Genomic DNA, 17,975 nt, shown 5'->3' on the forward strand with positions numbered 1-17,975 from the left:
ATCAACTTGAGGCTTCACCTTTATTCAATAAAATATAAAGACTATCAAAAAGAAAATTGAGGTAATTGTGGTGAGGAAATGGTCATTTCCAAGAACAAATCCCCCTCAAAAAGCATCCACATCCACATACTTTAACTTTTTAGATTTTCGACCCCAATAGGTCGGTTGCTTCTCTTGTGTACTTCCTGTGTACATGAGATTTTCTCCTAATAAATTATTATTCATCAAAAAAAAGCATCCACATACATAGTTATTGGAGTTTCGTGCTCTTCATATTGAGATGTTGGGTAAGATAGCAAATTCATAGATAGTTACTTCTTACTCGGCCATTGGTCAATGAGATCTACTTCACTGCCAGGTTGAGATAACAATGCATAGAAATGAAATTTACATTAATAACTTTAACACTCTTTCATTCAAGAATAGTGTGTATAAATTGTTTAAGAAATGAGGAATGCTACACTTACTCATTTTTTTACACAATTTTTCCACACCCATATGTGGCTTTTAAAACCACAATTGGATCAAAATTCAATAAAGATTCATCTCATATATAATGGTGGTTTTAAAAGCCACCTATGAGTGTGAAAAAATTCTGTAAAGAAGTGGGAATAAGTGTAGCATTATTCTTAAGAAATATGTTGTAAAAAAGAACACTCCAAATGAGATGATGGAAAAAGAAGGAAAATTTCTGCAGAAAATCAGCTTCTAGCTGCCCACTTGTGGCTTTAAATTCTAAACTAAATAAACTCCGGTCAATTCTCTTTTGCTAACACACCAATGATTTACCTAAAATAAGAATGTAAAGCGTTATGGAATTAATTGACATGTTAACTTTAAGTCACCATACTCCCTCCAAGTTTCCAACCCAATAACATTCAGTCCCCACAACTAATAAAAAAAAACATCTCATTTGCTGGAGTGAAAACAGAGACAAAGCTGATTACCAAGCACATTAACTGAAGAAGCTTAAATTTTTTCAGTCACAAAGTCTTGTCTCAAGAAATTTATTAGTTTTCCACTATTCACTGCTCTAAAGCCAATTATGATCGTTTATATTCTATTAACCTCAGTTTCTATCCAACAAAAAAAAAAAAAAAAAGAGGAAAGTACATCGCAAATCAAATGATGCATATGATTCACAGAATTTTCTATTATTAATGGTGACACGCATTTATAATTTTCTGAATAATGGCAGATAAATGACCTCTGGAAAGTTGCAACACCCCATACTCCTACCAATTAGAGTATTATATGCTTATTAGCAACTAAAAAGTCCAAATCAAAGGACATTTCACACTGTTCAGGCTAGGTTATAATAATTCACAACACACCAAAATCACTTTTCATGTCAAAGCCTATAAAACCACAATTCAGTGATCTGACTGCTTTCAATGTAATTTCATACACTGTTTTGGACATATGAAAACATTTATGAAGTTGAGATGCACACCTATATTTATTTTATATGTATATTTATGTAGATATGCACAATGGCTACAGAAAATATTGACTTCACAAATCTATATATATATATATATATATAAACTGACTTGGGTTTGTTTTACAGCATCAGTTATGAAGTAATTAAAATACAAATCTTAATTGTTAAAGACAAACAAAACCTGAAGTGCCTCGGCATCAGTTGTCATCAAGTTGGTGATTTTCCCAGATGCAAATTTCTTGCGAGCTTCATGAGTTAGCCTTAAAGATTTCCGAAATACAACGGCAATCTACAAAAAGTAATAACCATATGTGAATATACTGGAACTATAAACACCTTCATTGCTGGCATGGAACTCTTTAACAATGTGAGTTCAACTTTGCCTTGCATAAGTAGAACTGGGATCATAATATCATGACTCCAATAACCACCCCCCCTCCCCCCCTCCAATTCTTGTTTTTAAGAAGCTCAAAGACACTCTCCCTCAGTAAACACACACACAATTACCAATTACACCCAACCAAGATCAACAAATTCTAGACATCCAGATGACAGTGAATATCCTTCTTAAAAAAATTCCCCCAGAAACTAACACAGAGTCGATAAATCTAATCATTTCACAGATAGAATCTATTATTGAATAATCCAACCATGAGGGTTTCTTCATATCACCTAGGTTTCCATGCCACCAAGCCCATGACATAAGTTGCCATTTTGTCAGCCAAACCCAACAGCAGAGGAAAACCATGGTCCTCACAAAGCAATTTCAAGTTTCGACAATATGATCAACCCCTACCCCCGCCCAAACCCCAACTGTGTCCTCATCCTCTCCTCAAATATCCTTTCTTGCCTAGAAGAAAGCAAAGAAACTACAGTCTGATACAGTTATGTTTGTCACTAGTAGTTAACATAATGGCGTCAAGGCATTAAAGTAAACTCTGTAACACATTCCAAAAGACAGGCCAATCTAAATGAGAAATATCTAAGTAAGCACCAAAAGCATGTCATAAGGATCAGGAAAAGAAAAAACAAAATGAAAAGAAAAATACCAAGGTTGATTTCAGCCGGTAACCAACTCGCATTACATTCTGAAAATACTGAGCTTCAAATAAGACACCAAAAACCTGGAGCAAATTACACAGGTTAGAAACTATAAGAGCTTCTTAATGAGTCCATTAAAATTTTCCACATAAAGACAAGGGTGCAGGCAGAAAGAGGATGTGCCCAATACAAGTAAAAAGCAAATAAATCCACTTACTCTAAAGCATAATCAAAAGGCATAAGTACAAGATGCAATTACCAAAACAGCAATTCAATCTTGAGGAAAGTAAAGTAACATTAAAATAAGAAAAAAAAAAACACAAGCACGAAGAAGTTGTTTTTATTATAAGTAATTGGCCCTAAGGGTAAGGGGAAGGAGATTCGAACTAACCTACAGATTTCATAAGGCGTAATCCCCAGTTAATTGAGCTACCCCTAAGGGTACAAGGACGAAATTTTTTATAAGAATCTACTCAAACTCCAAAAGTCTATAGAAGGTAGCCTCAATAAAATTGAAAGCCTAAACTCCCAACATATAGATTCCACATTAGTAAGGATAACCTAGTCAGATGGAGTTAGAGAAATCCCTGGAAGAGATAAAGGAATAGCTTAAGACAAGCAGATTTGCAACTTTGCTTTCATGCAGAGGCACTGGAAATTCCAAGAAAGGTTTGCATAAATGAAATACATCAGCAACTTAGCACTTTGAAACATATAAAGAGAGACCACATAGGCCAACTCTACTGCATCTCCAAAATCCAAAGTTATGTATAGAAACAAATTCAATAACTCCAACATCTACAGGTTCAAATATATAACATTCAAATTATTTAAAATGAAATTTGATAAAAACTGAAAACGCTGAACAAAAAAAGAAAAGTTGAATTTTGGTCCAGAAAATTTTCATCCATTAAAAAACTAGATCAGAAGCTTTTGATTTAGTTTGTGATCACTTGTTAACATGTCCCTGCAAGAGTGATAAACAGAAAGCTAAAAAAAAAAACTAAATCAGCACAGTGGCTCCAGTCAATTCACAAGGCATGGGATCTGCACCATGCACATATGGATTATAGGCAGCAATACTATGACAAGCATACATCATAATTATAGGCAATCAATATCTTTGGATACATAGATAACCCCAAAAATAAAACAGAGGGATTCATGTCATACCACTCCAAGAAATATTGAGAAGGCATAGATATACCCAATCCATGCTGGATCCCCACGTTGCATTGACTGCAGATAAGTCACCAAATAAATTAAATTACATATTTGGGGAGATAAAACAAGGTTTAAAAGGATTATAGTTGTTCCTCAAACAATAACTTGCAGAACATATACCACCTAATATGTTCTAGAGGCACGCAAAGTATTATTAAGAATGCGCAAGTGGAATATGGGTACAGCGAGACCATGTGACTAAAAGGTGTACCACATAATATATTCTAGATGCACATAGGAAATAGTCAAGACTTTTCATTGTAAATGACATTTTGTTTCGGAGATCAATGGTGGCAATGGAGAGGAATTGGAGAGGAAAGGTCGCAGGAAGTAATGGAGTGTCAAATAGATGTTGGGATAAGGGAGAGAAAGTACAAGTGGAGAGGGTGTTTGGGGTGTTGAGATCTGGTGCTGAGAATATTGCCGGGCAGCTTCAAGTCTTCTTTGATAATATGTTGAAGGGATGAAGCATTTGGACTTCGGTAGTTGTGGGTAGAGATAATGTTAGAAATGGTTAGATGGCAAGGAATCAAATATTACAATTGGAAAAATCAGTTTGAGGAGGTTGTTGAATCTTTAAGCCTTCTCTCCCTCTTTGTTTCTTTTTTTCCCTGTTTTTCTTTTCTCCTCTTGTTGTTTCCCTGTTCTTACAGTTACTATAGTTCAAGCTTTGGAGACAGCTTTTCTTCAGCAATCCAAGGAACCCAAAAAGGAAGATTCTTGGAATGGGATATAATTCTAAGTTTCAGATGACTTTAAATGAGAATCCATGAAGAAGATAAACAGAAAGTTTAGGACTAGTTTTCGTGCATGGCCAAAAAAAACAAATTAATAAGTAATTTTTTTCAAGGGTGACGATGAAGGGGAGGTTTGAACAAGTGACCTTGCAGAAACAAAATTTAAACTTGGGTTAAAAAAAATGGGGGAAAGGAAGATTCGAGCTAGTGACCTTGTAGAGACAAAATTTAAACTTGGTTTAAAAAAAAAAAGTTTGAGCTTCTTGTTAATTCTCATAGGAGAAGACAATCTTTCCCCTTTTTTACTTTTAAATTTTTTATTGTTTGTAATGTAATGTTATGTTTTTCTATTAAAGTATTTCCCTCTTGTTCTGTTTTCAGAGATTGCTTTTTAGTTATTACAGAAAACTTGTAAAAGAATGATGAAAAGGAGGCTTAGGACAGTAGGGGAGATAATAAGATTCCTTGGCTGCATAATTTCAGAGCAACTTCTTTTTCTCTTAGGAAGCTTTTGTCTGATTTGGTTCACTTTGAAAACAATCAAGTCAATGATAGAAGCTTCTCACCACTTACTCATCCTAGCATATCACTACTGAACTGCAAACCCATTTTATTTTTCCAAAAGGAGGAAAACTTGTAGATTCCAATGCAGGAATATAAGAAAAAATAAAGAGCAAAGAGCATAATTGAAAAAAAAAAAAAAAAAAAAAAAAAGAAAAAAAAAAGAGAGAGAGAGAGAAATGAGAATTTTAAATTATTGGGGTTCCAATATTTCCTCCCCTTTCCAAAACTTTTCTCCTTATCCAAACAGTACATAATGATCAGATATTTTTTCAAGTCTTTTTTTAAAAATAAGTATTTTTCCAAGTCTTGAAATTTAAAAATAAAAAATTAAATTAAATTAAAAATAAATAAAAATAAAAATAAAAAGTAAGAAACAAAACAAAATTATCACAAAAACACTCACATTATAACCAAACAATTTTTTAGCGTTCATTGTTTTAAACATTTGTTTCGATTGTCATTACCCAAACAATTTTCTGTCTTATTTTCTGAAAACAACTTTTTTAAGTTATTTCTTTCCAAACACATTTTGACATCAAGAACAACCAAAAACAGTTTCCTCTTCTCATTCTCGAAACCTTTCTTTTTTTTTTGGGAATAGCTTTAAGAAAAGCAATCCAATCAGGCTCATACAATTTCAAAAAGGCTAATAATACAAGGGCACATTCCAAATGTAGAAGAGTAAATTTTAGGATCCAAATGACCATAGAAAAAAATGTATCATGACCATTATAACTTGAGCTCATAAACAGGATTGACATAGCCAATAATAATTGATGAGCATACCAAGTTGAAAATTGCAATGAGGGAATCTTAGAGTTTGATGCCACATAAAGAACCCAACAAACTAACCTGTAAGAGTTGATTTAAGATAAGCGGCCCCACAAACTGGGAAAGATCATTGCCGATCTACAAGTAGATAAATATATTTAAAAAATGTAACAATTATATAAAAATTACAAGTTATAACAAAAATAAAAACATGTCACCTTACTGCTGCAAAACTTCATAGAATGTTTGACAGGTCTACAACCAGTATATATATATATATATATATATGCTTGTGTATAGAGTTGGATTTAAGTTACACCGGATGTAACTCTTTAATAATGTAACACCATTTAATAACTTCTCATAAGATAAATATTATTTTCAACCAGCCATCGGATTAGATGACCTCCACATGCTCATCATGCTTGCCAAATATCAAAATGATAGTTTTTTATATATTCTAAAATTCTATTAAAACTATGAGTTTTAGATTATATAATAAATTATACCAGATTAACTTGAAATTTAGCATCTATAATAAGCATATGGAGGAAATATAATCCAACAGTAAACTTGACAAACTATTGATCTAGTTGAAAGTTATGAAATGGGAGTAAGAATAGCATTTTTCGAAAAGCATAAGCTTGTTACCTTCCAAAAGCCTCCCCACCAAAACCTACAGGAAGGAAAAAGATGATATCAATGAGATGACCATACATAATAACAACAAAAGAAGCATATTACCATAGAGAAAAGAAAGTTATGAAAGGTTTCCGTTCATTATATAAAAGTAGAACTGCTGTTTTGACCATGGCATATTTCTTCCAGATTTCTTCCATATTAGCACTCCAACTCCCGGAATATAAAATTTTCAACTCTTTATAGTCTTTTCCACCATATTAATTAACCCATAAAAGGATCACAACCCAACCCTCCAATGCATTTCCTTCATCATATTAAAGATTCCTAAGCCTATCTAAGAACATTACGACAACAGCATCATGCAAATTAATAACCTTTTTTGATAAGTAATAATGCATTAAGAGCGCAGAGGGGCGCAACCCTAGTACACAGGAAGTATACAAGAGAGCGACCAAGTAGGGGAGAAAGAAGAAGAGAACATAAAGAGAAAATCAGAAAAATCAATTACTAAAGGAGCAAGCCATCCTGCTGTCCATGTGAATAAAGTGTACAAAAAGAAGTGAATAAGATCCTCTAGGTTCCTCGACAGGTCCTCAAAACATCTCGCATTCCTTTCCTTCCAAAGACACCATAGGAGACACAAGGGAGCCATCTTCCAAACCACAGCACTACTAGTTCCACCTCCCGCCCACCAACTGGCAAACATCTCCATGCAAATTAATAACCTAAACTCATGAAATCATTTCATGGCCAAAAGCATCTATTCTTCACCATCATAATTTCAACATCAAGGAGGAAGCATTTACGAACTATGAAACTAATTCTTCTAAGACATGTTTTTCCCATTTTTGGATTATGATTCTTTAAAATGAGTGGTATGAGTGAGCAAAAATAATTAGTGTTGTTCATACCGCATACATTTCTCTATTAATTACCACCTGTATCATATACTTGCATACAAAGAGCAATCATTTTCAGTATTTTGGATCAATGACCCAAAAAAATAAGGATATTTAGAATGATGATGACCGTAAAACTAGACTAGGGGTGGATAAAGTGGAGAGACTCATCAGGAGTATTAGGTGACTATACTCATTAAAATTAAAAGAAAATTTTATAACACTGACAATAACAGCTATGCTTTTTGGTATCAAATCTTGGGCCATTAAAAGGCAATACGTTTAAAAAACCACTATAGCTGTGAGATGAGATGTCAAGATAGGGAAATTTGAAATAAATAAATAAATAAAAATTGTCCAAATCCTGATCAATTGAAAAATTATCTGCTGGAATTAAAGCCTATTTGAGTTGAGCATACCAAGTTTCCATTTTTTTAGTTAATTGTTGTACAAAATCAAAGATTTAATCAATCCACTGCATGTTAGAAGAATTCGTATAATTGAACAATCTGATTAGTTGAACCTTCATTGCATTATAATCAAAATATAGATTTTTTACCATGTACATAAGTAAATAATTTGGAGAGAGCGGAAAGTTAGGAGCTTTAAAGATAGCGAGACTTATGTAGTAGAGCTAAAGAACGTTACGTTCAAATCCCTTTATAAGGGATAGCGGTATAATAGTCCGCATTTTTCTAGTTTTTTTGAAATTTTAGAATTTTGTTTTTCTTTTTCTCCCTAATAGGGAATCTCTCTTGCATACTTCTTTCTTGTATGCTAGAGTTGAGCCCCTCTACGCTTCTAATGAAATTGACTTCCTTATCACAAAAATAAGATGCGAACAAAAGATACATTAGCATTGGTTCAGTTGGGTTTCATTAGGTCTAATTCCTGATCTTCCATATGTAAAGTGCTATTGTGTACCATGGTGTAATCATCGAACAATATTCCACATGGAAAGTGCTAAAGTGTACTTTGGTGAAACCATCAAACTAAAGGCCAAAATTGTAATATAAAAAGGAGATAGCATAAAAAAAATAAATTAATTAATTAAAAAAAAAATATGATTTTGAGAGATATTAAGTTACTTTTTCCAAATAAAAAACTAAAATGTTATCTAGAGAAAAGGCAGGTACGAGCTACTCTTAGTCAAATATAACCAGATATAAAACAAAAATCATCATCAGCTGTGTATCTTAGTATTCACCTTCCCCCAAGGCTACTATTCAAGGCTCTTAAAAGCCATGGTTTTGGCTTCCGAGATTCCTCAGCCCAACATCTCTGGAACCTTCAAAATTAAATAAAAACTATGATGCAACCTTAATATACAAGAACTCATGAAAATACCAATTTGAGAATAAAACTATCACAAACTTATTATTTAGTGTTTCAGTCCGTTCCCAAGCATCTAATTTCCAGACATCTTTCTCTGTGATAGGTCTTTCATAGCCTAGCTTCATTATGGGATTCATCCATGAAAAGAATATTCCTGACAGAAAAACAAGTGACCAAGAATGAGTTAACAAAACAGCTCACCCATAAAAAGATTAATTCAGATCAAATTCAAGAAAAGTATGTTTTATCACCCCATGCTACATCTAACATGCAACAAAAGGAAAATGAAGGTAGGTAAGAGACAGCAGGGAAAATCTAATTTCCCCATGTCTACTATTTAAGAAAATTAAGTATGAATGTAACTAAAACAGGATTTTTAAGGTCATTGAAAACAAAATATTAAAGCATTTAACATGATTATTACTATTAAATAGAACAAAAAATCACCTTGAACAGGCTCAATACGTGTTGTTATGTCATTGGCAGACCATTCATAGTGCAGATGACATAATTTATAATGTTCTTATTCTAAGAATAGCATTTTCAGTTTCCATCAGCATGTAATGACATTTGAGATTTTCTAAAAGATAGGCATTCAGGTCATATAAGCTGATATATACGTACTTGAAAATATGCTGGAATGCCTCTCAGGACATACTTGCTCTCCACCAGGAAGTTCATCATATGCAGCATCATCAACTGATTCAGTCCGCATAGGCATATAACCAGGATAGGGATCCAAATGAGGAACATACACAAATAAAAGTATTCCAAACAAAACCTACATAAACAAACAAAAAAAATTGATAATAAGATTATTAATATCTACTTTTATAATTGAATTTTTATCCCAAAGGAAAGGAAATGCCAGAGTGAAAGTTCACAAGAAGTGGACAGAAGGAAGGCTATTGTCTAGGTCTTTCCAAGGCCCTATCCTAAGGTTGTACTTTGGGCACTCCACACATCTATATATAAATGTGTGCGCGTGTATGCATGTATTATTTGTTTTGTGTGTCTCTGTGTGTGCATTTGCTACATTCTTTATGGACTAGATCTAAGGTATTTTTGATAATTAATTTGATAAGTATTTTCTATTTTTGGTATGAAAAAGTGTTTTGATGTGACATAATGGGGAGGAGTCTTTTTTTGGTGGGGCCCACTTAAGAAAATTGTTTGGTTGTCTTTTCAAAGAAACAAATACTGAACATGTTTATTTTGAGAACAGACAGGCAGGTGTAAAGCTAACTTCTTACTTATAAAAAAAAGGTGGTCATGTGACCACCCTCAATGGAGGAAAGGGGTGGCTGCGTGGCCACCCGATCTGGTTGAGTGGCCATGAGGTCACCCCATACCTGTTGCTGTAGCCACGCTGCCATTCCTCTCCTGCGTTGAGGATGGCCACACAACCACTCTTTTTTAAAATATTTCTATAAGAAGGTGTGAAAAGTTTTCTAACAAGTATTTTGTGTTTTGAATTGTTTATTAATGGTTTTGAGAAAGGTGTGTTTTTGGTTTTGAAAACAGGAAAGTGTGTTAAGAGATTACCAAACATATCCCTAATTTGTCATTACTCAAGTTGGATGATTAACACACTGGCAAAGCCAATTACCAGACCAATTCCAAATACTAACAAGCTCTTAAAGGCAATGCAACTGCAAATTTGGGTTGAAACAGTAAAAGATAACCATATTGTAAAGGCTAAAAAAGAACTAGAGCAACTAACCTGGACGACAACCTCACTGATGTACAAATACAATAGGGACCTGCACATAACACATACAACTGTCAGTTGGTCTTGCCCCACAGCGACTGTTTAATAATTATACTTCTGGACTCAGATTTTCAAATACACATATCTCTATGTACTTTGAAAAAAATAAATAAGGAGACATTGATCTTCAACCCAATGATTTCATCCGGGCAACAATCATTTTTTTTTTTTTTTTATGGCGGGGAACCTCGACAAGGCAGGGCCTTTCGGACCCACCCCCGCAAAATAAACTTCCGATCCGTGCACCGCACCTCTGGGAGTTTCCCTACACGGATCAAGGTAAATCACTAGCTTTTACACCAGAGGGTGAGGCCTCAAGGAGGAATTTGCACCTAGCAAGTCTCGAACTTAGGATCTATGGAATGATAGTCCCTAATACCACAAGCCTCAACCACTAGACCAACCCTTGGGGTTGAAAGTACGTGGACGGCAAGATCATTTTCATAAGCATTCTTCTAGGTATGTATATCATTGCAGTGCTACTTACATGTTATCCTGGTCTTTATACTCTACATCCATAATTCTTTTAACAAGAATGGATGTTTGAGTTTCAGCAAGAGATAAGAATAAGAGTTCAAAAGATATAGGAGGAATTGCATAGAAGTCACTATATATACACATTTTCTAGTCTGTTTCTGCCACAAAGAGAGAGAGAGAGGGTTGTTTGAAAAATAAAAAGTCATATTATGTCTAGCCAAGGAGGTATCAAATTCAAGTAAACAAAGAAACACTAACCTATCATAAAACTCCTTCACTGAAAGAACCATATTGAGCAATACAGCATCCCCAACTAAAGCATAAATGACCCCAAATCTGACAAACCATCGAAACTCACGGATGTAGACTTTAGTTTCTACACCAATCAAGACCAGCATAGAGCACCAAGCAAGAGCCTCAATGAGCAGAGAAACAGTCTGCCAATACAGGTGAAATTAGATAGTTTGAAATTGACTAAGAAATACTGGAAAAATTAAGAAACCTCATATGTGCTTGAAATATTCAAGCCTTCTTCAACCAATCTAAGTTTCAATGTATAAGAGCATTATTAGTAGCCTCACCAAATTTTATTCACATAACCAAAATTACATTTTTCTCTATTTTAACTACTCACTTTTTTAGAGCACTCCCAACAGCCTCACTATTTTAACAATCCACTTTCACTATTCCATTTAAATATTATTTTTTAAAGATTTGTTTACTCTTTCTCTAACTACTAAAGGATGAGGGAGAAACAGAAAAGATAAAAGAGAAACCATTTTTTATTCAATTGGTGAGTGAAGAGTACTCACTATTAATAATGAGTGTTGTTCACTCACCGTTTTTTCCATCAAATTGGTGAGGCTGAAAATGAGAGTTTTTAAGCATTTTCACCAAATTGCCTCACCAAAATAACCAAAAAATGGTTTTGGTGAGGCGGCTAATAGTGCTCTAAAGAACCTTAATTAAACAAACAATCAAACTAAAATCTAATGTATCCAAACATAGGGTGAGTGGTTTGACATTATTTAGATTCGCTTAAATATTTAGGATATAACAGCTAGAAATCTTCTTATAAGCAACTTCGATTATGGGCTGAAATTCAAGATTACATTTGAGAGTCCATGCCCAATGCCCTGTTTTTTCCTATTCCTCTACTTAGCAGGCAATAACCAACTAACCATTCCTTTCAATAGTACAAGAGGTATCTTGTCATAATCATTTTAGTACATCACATTTTCTTATAAGTGAATGTGAATAGATAAGAGTGGTGTATGGTGGCTCTAGGGAAGATTCTAATTTTGGATAAACTGAGGAAGAGGAATGTCATAGTGATGGAATGGTGTATTAGTGTTGTATGCGTAAAAGGAACAGGGAATCCATAGATCATCTTCTTCTCCATAGCGAAGTGGCCAGAGAATTACGGACTTCGATTTTTCGCCTATTCGAAGTAGAATGGGTCATGCCTAGAAGGGTGATAGAGTTGTTGGCTTGTTGGAGAGGTCAATTGAGAAGTTGTACCGTTTTAGACGCTTGGAGGATGTACCCTTTGTACTTGATGTGGTGCATATGGAGAGAACGGAATGCAAGGTGCTTTGAAGATCGATAGATTTCAGTGAAAGAGCAAAAGAAGATCATGGCCACATCACTTTAGACATGGACAAGGGCGTATAATATCTAACGTTTTCTGAATTTGTGGGTTTTTATCCTTCTTCTTAAAAAGGTTTTCTCTTATATACTTCATGTGTACTTGAGTTGCATAGCCTTTGTCACAATTGAAGAAGTTTCACGGAAACTTTATGGTTTCAGACTCCATTCAGGCCATATGCCTTCATGGTGAGAGTGAGAATCAGAGACTTTGACTAGGCTTTAGACTTACCAGTTAAAACTTTATCCAGAAAGTGGACTAAACTTCCTAGTCTTGTGAGTTAAAGGCATTTGTTGTTTTTTGAATTGTTGTATTCCCAAAAAATTAGATATGGAGGTGAGGATAAAATTTGTTGGGATCCTTCAAAAAAGAAGAACTTTGAAGTGAAGTCTTATCTATTATTAGGTTCTATCTAGGCATTTGGTCCTTGGAAGAGTATTTGGAAGGTGAAGGCTCCGCCGAGAGTGGCTTTTTTTGTGTGAACGGCGACTCTAGGAAAAATCCTAACTTTGGACAATTTACGGAAGGGGAATATTATGGTGATGGAGTGGTGTTACATGTGTAAACAATGTGGAGAGTCCATTGACCATTTATTCCTACATTGTGAGGTGGCAACCGAGATATGGAACAAGTTTCTTCAACTCTTTGGTGTTGATTGGGTTATGTCGCGCAGGGTTGGTGATTGCTTGGGGAGTTGGAGGAGACAGTTGGGTAATCGGCTTGTTTTGCACATATGGAGGATGATTCCATTATCTGTGATATGGTGTCTCTGGCGAGAACGGAATACACAAAGCTTTGAGGATTGTGAGAGTGGCTTGCTCGAGTTGAAGAAGTTGCTGTTACATACTATGTTTTCATGGAGAGTGACTTGGTCTAATTCGCATGTGTATATGTTTTCTAATTTTTTAGTGTTATGTGCCTCCTTTTTAATTAGTAGGGGTTCTCTTGTATACTTCCTGTGTACATATGTTGCGCTCCTCTGCGCTTTTTTTTAATAAACATTATTTATCAAAAAAAAAGGTATTTGTATGTGAAGGTTCAATTAAAATGCATCAAATGGACTTTTTAAGAAGCAATTGTTTAACAAGTGCCATTCCTGCTTCATCCTATGGTGCCCAATCTATAGGTCGAACCTCATTTGCTAGCGCTTAAAGCCGCTGGCTCCTTTCCATTGTGATAATTTCAATTCATCAAAACTTGGAATTCACCTATTTCAATAAGCATGCATCACCTTACAACACCTAGACATGTTTCCTCCAACCAAGGAAATAGTAGCGGTGACAGACAACTTTAGTGGAATAGCAGCAATAGACTTGGTATTCAATGTCAGATTCTTCCCCAGTTTTCTTTTTCCTTCTGAGAAGTAAATCTTCCCCTATTTCTTTATGTGCTGATAGTTCATTCGACAATGAGAGTAGTAACACAAGAAAATTTGATTTCTTATTGTCTATAACAAATCAAATTCTGAAGATATTGTGTAAAGAATTCACAGCATCCCTTGGTGTCTCAATTAAAAGCCAAATTTAATAGAGCCAACTTTAGCAGAATTCATTTTCTAATTAGGAGGGGGGAAATACTAGAACTTTAGAAGAATTCCATTCTTCTAACTATAAATTACCTTGTAATCATTTTTACCTAAAGTAATTATGAAAAAAGAAAATACTAATCATTGTTATCAATCTCAAAGTATCCCATGTCTCAGCCTGTAAGATGTTAAAGAAACTGTTAAGGAAACAAGTGAAAAGTTTAAGCCGAATAAAATAATTATGCATTTATAGAACCTTCAACATTACTAAAACAGTAGAATTAAGAAGAAGAAAAAACAAAGCTTTTGATGTCATTTTACATATATGACACATTTAAAAACTTAATGCCTCAATTGCAAAAATTAACCCAGAAACAAAAGGTAAGAGATAATGATTTCTTTATCTAAAAGAAATACCCACAAACAATTTGATTTGTCTTCACTAGAAAACAGATTAGGCTTCATGGCACCCCTAATATAGATGCAAGTTGATGAATACACTTGCATTTAAATTGCATATTTTGTGTATGCCAAATAGGAGAGGCATGTGAAACAATAAAAGGATTAAAAACAAAGATTCAAGCCATTAAACAATCAAAAAAATGAACTCACCTCAAATGGCGCAACTCCAGTCTGCCCATCCAAATTTAAGACCGAAATTCCCATGATTAATCTAAATAAAGGCTCAGCAGTACAATAAGCAGCCAATAAACCCAACACATAGTTATAAAACTTGGACCTCAGACAGAACCTCTTGACATTGAAATCCTTCTTGATTTGCCATACCCTGTAGCAGCACAGACCCAGAACAACCAAATGAGAAAGGCAGACGACTAGAGTGTCAACTGCACATGGCGTGTATGCACCAAATGCATTCTTCACTGCTCTTGCCCACACCCCATTTGCCACCGGCCGACAATACCAAAGCAATGGCTCGAAAGCCATTTTTTTTTATCACTCCACCACCAGGAAAAGCTCTTTGCTTAAAAGCACATAATCCACAATACTCTCCTTTTCCAAATGGATTTGTCTTTCACAACTTATATGACTTTGATGCTTCTAAGTTTCCACACTAAGCTATTCCTGCAATAAGATTAAAACATTTTCAGCCTCAAAGGAAAGAACAGCAATCAAATTAACCAATTCCCCTACACAATTTATCAAAACAAACATGAATTAAATCATGAATATTAGAATTTCAATTCAAAGAAAATGAAACGGTCAGACTTTCCACCGGCGTCTTAATCTGAAAAGTCAAAAATAACCGGACGATTACCTCGTTTCCCACTCCAATCAATTATGAAGATGGAAAATTAATACCTCACACTAAAAGTCAACAAAAACTTCTGTTATCTTGTTTCCCAAATTTCAAATCTGTAAACCCCTTTATTCTAGCTCATTTTCCCGGTCGCCAAACGGAGCATTAAACCCAAAAAAAAAAAAAAAACAGAAATGATAACTTCAAAAAATTTATTCCTTTTCGGACCACTACAACAGAAACAGAAGTCAAACAAACAAACAGAAAACTACAGCTCATGAAAATGCACAGTAAATACATAGTAAAAAACCTCACACAAAAACTAAAAACAAAATTAAAATCTACACCTATTCATGTAAAGCTAAATTTAGAAAGAAAAAAAAAACACAAGAAATACGGAATAAAAGCAACAAGAATACCTATTGCTTTTACACTCCGGACCAACTCTGACACAAGCCAAACAACGCAAACCCACAAAACAAACAAAAAGAAAAAAGCAATACACTTCGCCCCAGTCCACGATTTTCCAAGATCAAAAGGGAAAAGGCATACGAACAAAAAGCTCTGTTCACGTCCGTTTAGAAAAGTTCCAGCGAAAGAGCAAAGGAGAAAGCGAATAATAAGCAGCTGCTTTACCTGCTTTCCCTGAAGCCGAGCAATGGTGATGTAGAGCAGGGGGAATCGGAATTTGGAATGGATTCTCACTGCGCCAAAACGCTAGTGGAGAATCGGAAAGACGACGTTGTTGGTATTTGTTAGCCGGACAAAAGTCCCACAATCTGTAGGGACGTGCTGTCAGTATCTTTCGTCACCGCTTACGATGAAAAAATAAATTGGACTATTTATTTTTTTATTCGTTTATTTTATTTATATATTTATTTATAGGCTATGATCCAAAGGTAATTTATGGGGGCCAGGAATTCTGGAGAGTTTGAGAAGGGGGATTTTTTCAGATTTTGCGTTTGTCTTGCAGTAAATAATGTGAAGAAGGATGGGTTGGTGAGGGCAGGGTTGTCTTTTTGCTTTTTGTGGCCAATAGTGGTTGATGATTTTGTGTGAAAAAGTTAATTTCTTTTTTTTTTTTTTTTTACTGAAATGATTAGTTAATCATTTATTTTAAGTCTCTTTCTCGTTGCTTTGCTTCAGCTTTTGAAAATTGTGTTATTATGGCATTTTTTTACATGTAGCTTTTAATGGTGGGCGGCGCCCGACGGTGGGCAGCCATTGAGTGTATAATTATGTCAATAAAACAGTTTTTTTTTTTTTTTTAATAAAAAGAAGTCATTGTTTTGTCACGTGTTCCATTACTAATAAAATAATAATAGTAATGGGACACATGGTAGAACAATCACCTTTAGATAAAAAATAAACAATCTAGATCTAAAATTTCAAAAACTGAAATTCTTCTAAGAATTCCAGTGGATTCAGATCCTATTGATAAAGCTTGCTTTTGATATTGTGTCTTGGTCTGATTGAGATTTTTAGTAATTTGTTAGTAGTTTATAAGATAACCCAAAATTTATTTAGACAAATAAATCTCATATAGATTGTCTCACAATTTGTTGGAAATCTCAATTTGCGTGGAAAACATTTTTAGTAGCGTGTTGCATTACGACATTGCAACATGTTAAAAATAGGAAAAAGTCTGCGTACATATCTTCTTAAAACTATTATTTAATTGACAATATTTCACGTAAATTTTCAATTGAGATAATGTCGCCCTCAAACTACCAAAAAGTTTTTAATGTCCCCTTCAAGATAACTTTAAACTATCTACAACACAACCTTTGGTTAAAAAAAAAATTGATGACATTTAGCGTAAAAAGATTTTGGTTAAACCTGAGCCCTTGAATTTTTTGTATAGATGTGTTGTAGTTATAAGCCAAATCCTTTAAACTATGGATAGACTGAGTATCACTATAGTAACATACTCTACTCTCGAAAGAAAACAAAAATGTTAAGATTCAAGAGCTAATTATGTACATGGAACAACGTCACATTAGTACATTGTATATGAGAAGTACCGATATTTCATTCCGTTGTACTATATTATGTTAGAGTAATTTTTTTCTTCACCCCCACGATTCCTATTTCATCCACCAAAGCTTACGTGACGCGATTCTTCCAATAAGAAAACTAATCTTTATACATTAAATATTATGAGAGACAACGTCACATTGATTTTGATAAGATCGTTAACAAAAGATTTCTCTAGGTGAATTAAAAAAAAACACACACACGTACATATTTTTGTGGTCGTGTTTGTTATCATCAACCGAGTACTGAGGGTCATGTTATCCCAGTAGGGGCTCGTGTTGAAACCGTCTCTTGGCGTTTTTTAGTGGTATCAGTTTTTTTGATGTATCAAATCATTTATTTAACCAATTTTCATCCTTAGGATGGCGTTGTTTCATTTGTATTTTTTGCCTTTTTTTTTTTTTTTCAGATTATAAGAGTATGGACCACATTGAGATTTCGATTTCAGTGGATGGATGTCTATTAATTGAGAGGGGATTGGAGCGGCCCCTCACAATCTGACTCTTTCATTTTATTTTGGAAGTATCACTTTTTCATGGGGATTCCTTTGTACTCTCCCACACAGCGGGAGTAAACTTTTACTCTATCACCGACATACCTAA

General features: G+C 34.4%; 1 protein-coding gene across 2 annotated transcripts in view; it reads right to left on the bottom strand.

Moving 5' to 3' along the window:
• LOC132172117 (ABC transporter C family member 2) overlaps nucleotides 1–16,120 on the bottom strand; it is a 34,350-nt gene extending 18,230 nt beyond the window's left edge. The window contains exons 1-12 of one of the 2 annotated variants that reach the window (XM_059583567.2): nucleotides 15,973–16,120; nucleotides 14,691–15,161; nucleotides 11,164–11,342; nucleotides 10,381–10,420; nucleotides 9,282–9,438; nucleotides 8,697–8,811; nucleotides 8,530–8,610; nucleotides 6,433–6,457; nucleotides 5,863–5,919; nucleotides 3,659–3,724; nucleotides 2,494–2,568; nucleotides 1,626–1,733 (exon numbers count right to left, since the gene is read on the bottom strand). In XM_059583567.2, coding sequence (XP_059439550.2) covers nucleotides 1,626–1,733; nucleotides 2,494–2,568; nucleotides 3,659–3,724; nucleotides 5,863–5,919; nucleotides 6,433–6,457; nucleotides 8,530–8,610; nucleotides 8,697–8,811; nucleotides 9,282–9,438; nucleotides 10,381–10,420; nucleotides 11,164–11,342; nucleotides 14,691–15,023 — 1,236 coding nt within the window. In that variant the 5' untranslated portion in view covers nucleotides 15,024–15,161; nucleotides 15,973–16,120. Of the gene's footprint in view, nucleotides 1–1,625; nucleotides 1,734–2,493; nucleotides 2,569–3,658; nucleotides 3,725–5,862; nucleotides 5,920–6,432; nucleotides 6,458–8,529; nucleotides 8,611–8,696; nucleotides 8,812–9,281; nucleotides 9,439–10,380; nucleotides 10,421–11,163; nucleotides 11,343–14,690; nucleotides 15,162–15,354; nucleotides 15,415–15,972 lie in introns of those variants that run through there. The other variant, XM_059583568.2, reaches the window with a different exon arrangement.
• Between the last annotated feature and the right edge of the window lie 1,855 nt (nucleotides 16,121–17,975).

The sequence above is a fragment of the Corylus avellana genome, chromosome 1 (assembly GCF_965113065.1).
Source record: "Corylus avellana chromosome 1, dhCorAvel1.hap1.2, whole genome shotgun sequence".
NCBI classification, from domain to species: domain Eukaryota; kingdom Viridiplantae; phylum Streptophyta; class Magnoliopsida; order Fagales; family Betulaceae; genus Corylus; species Corylus avellana.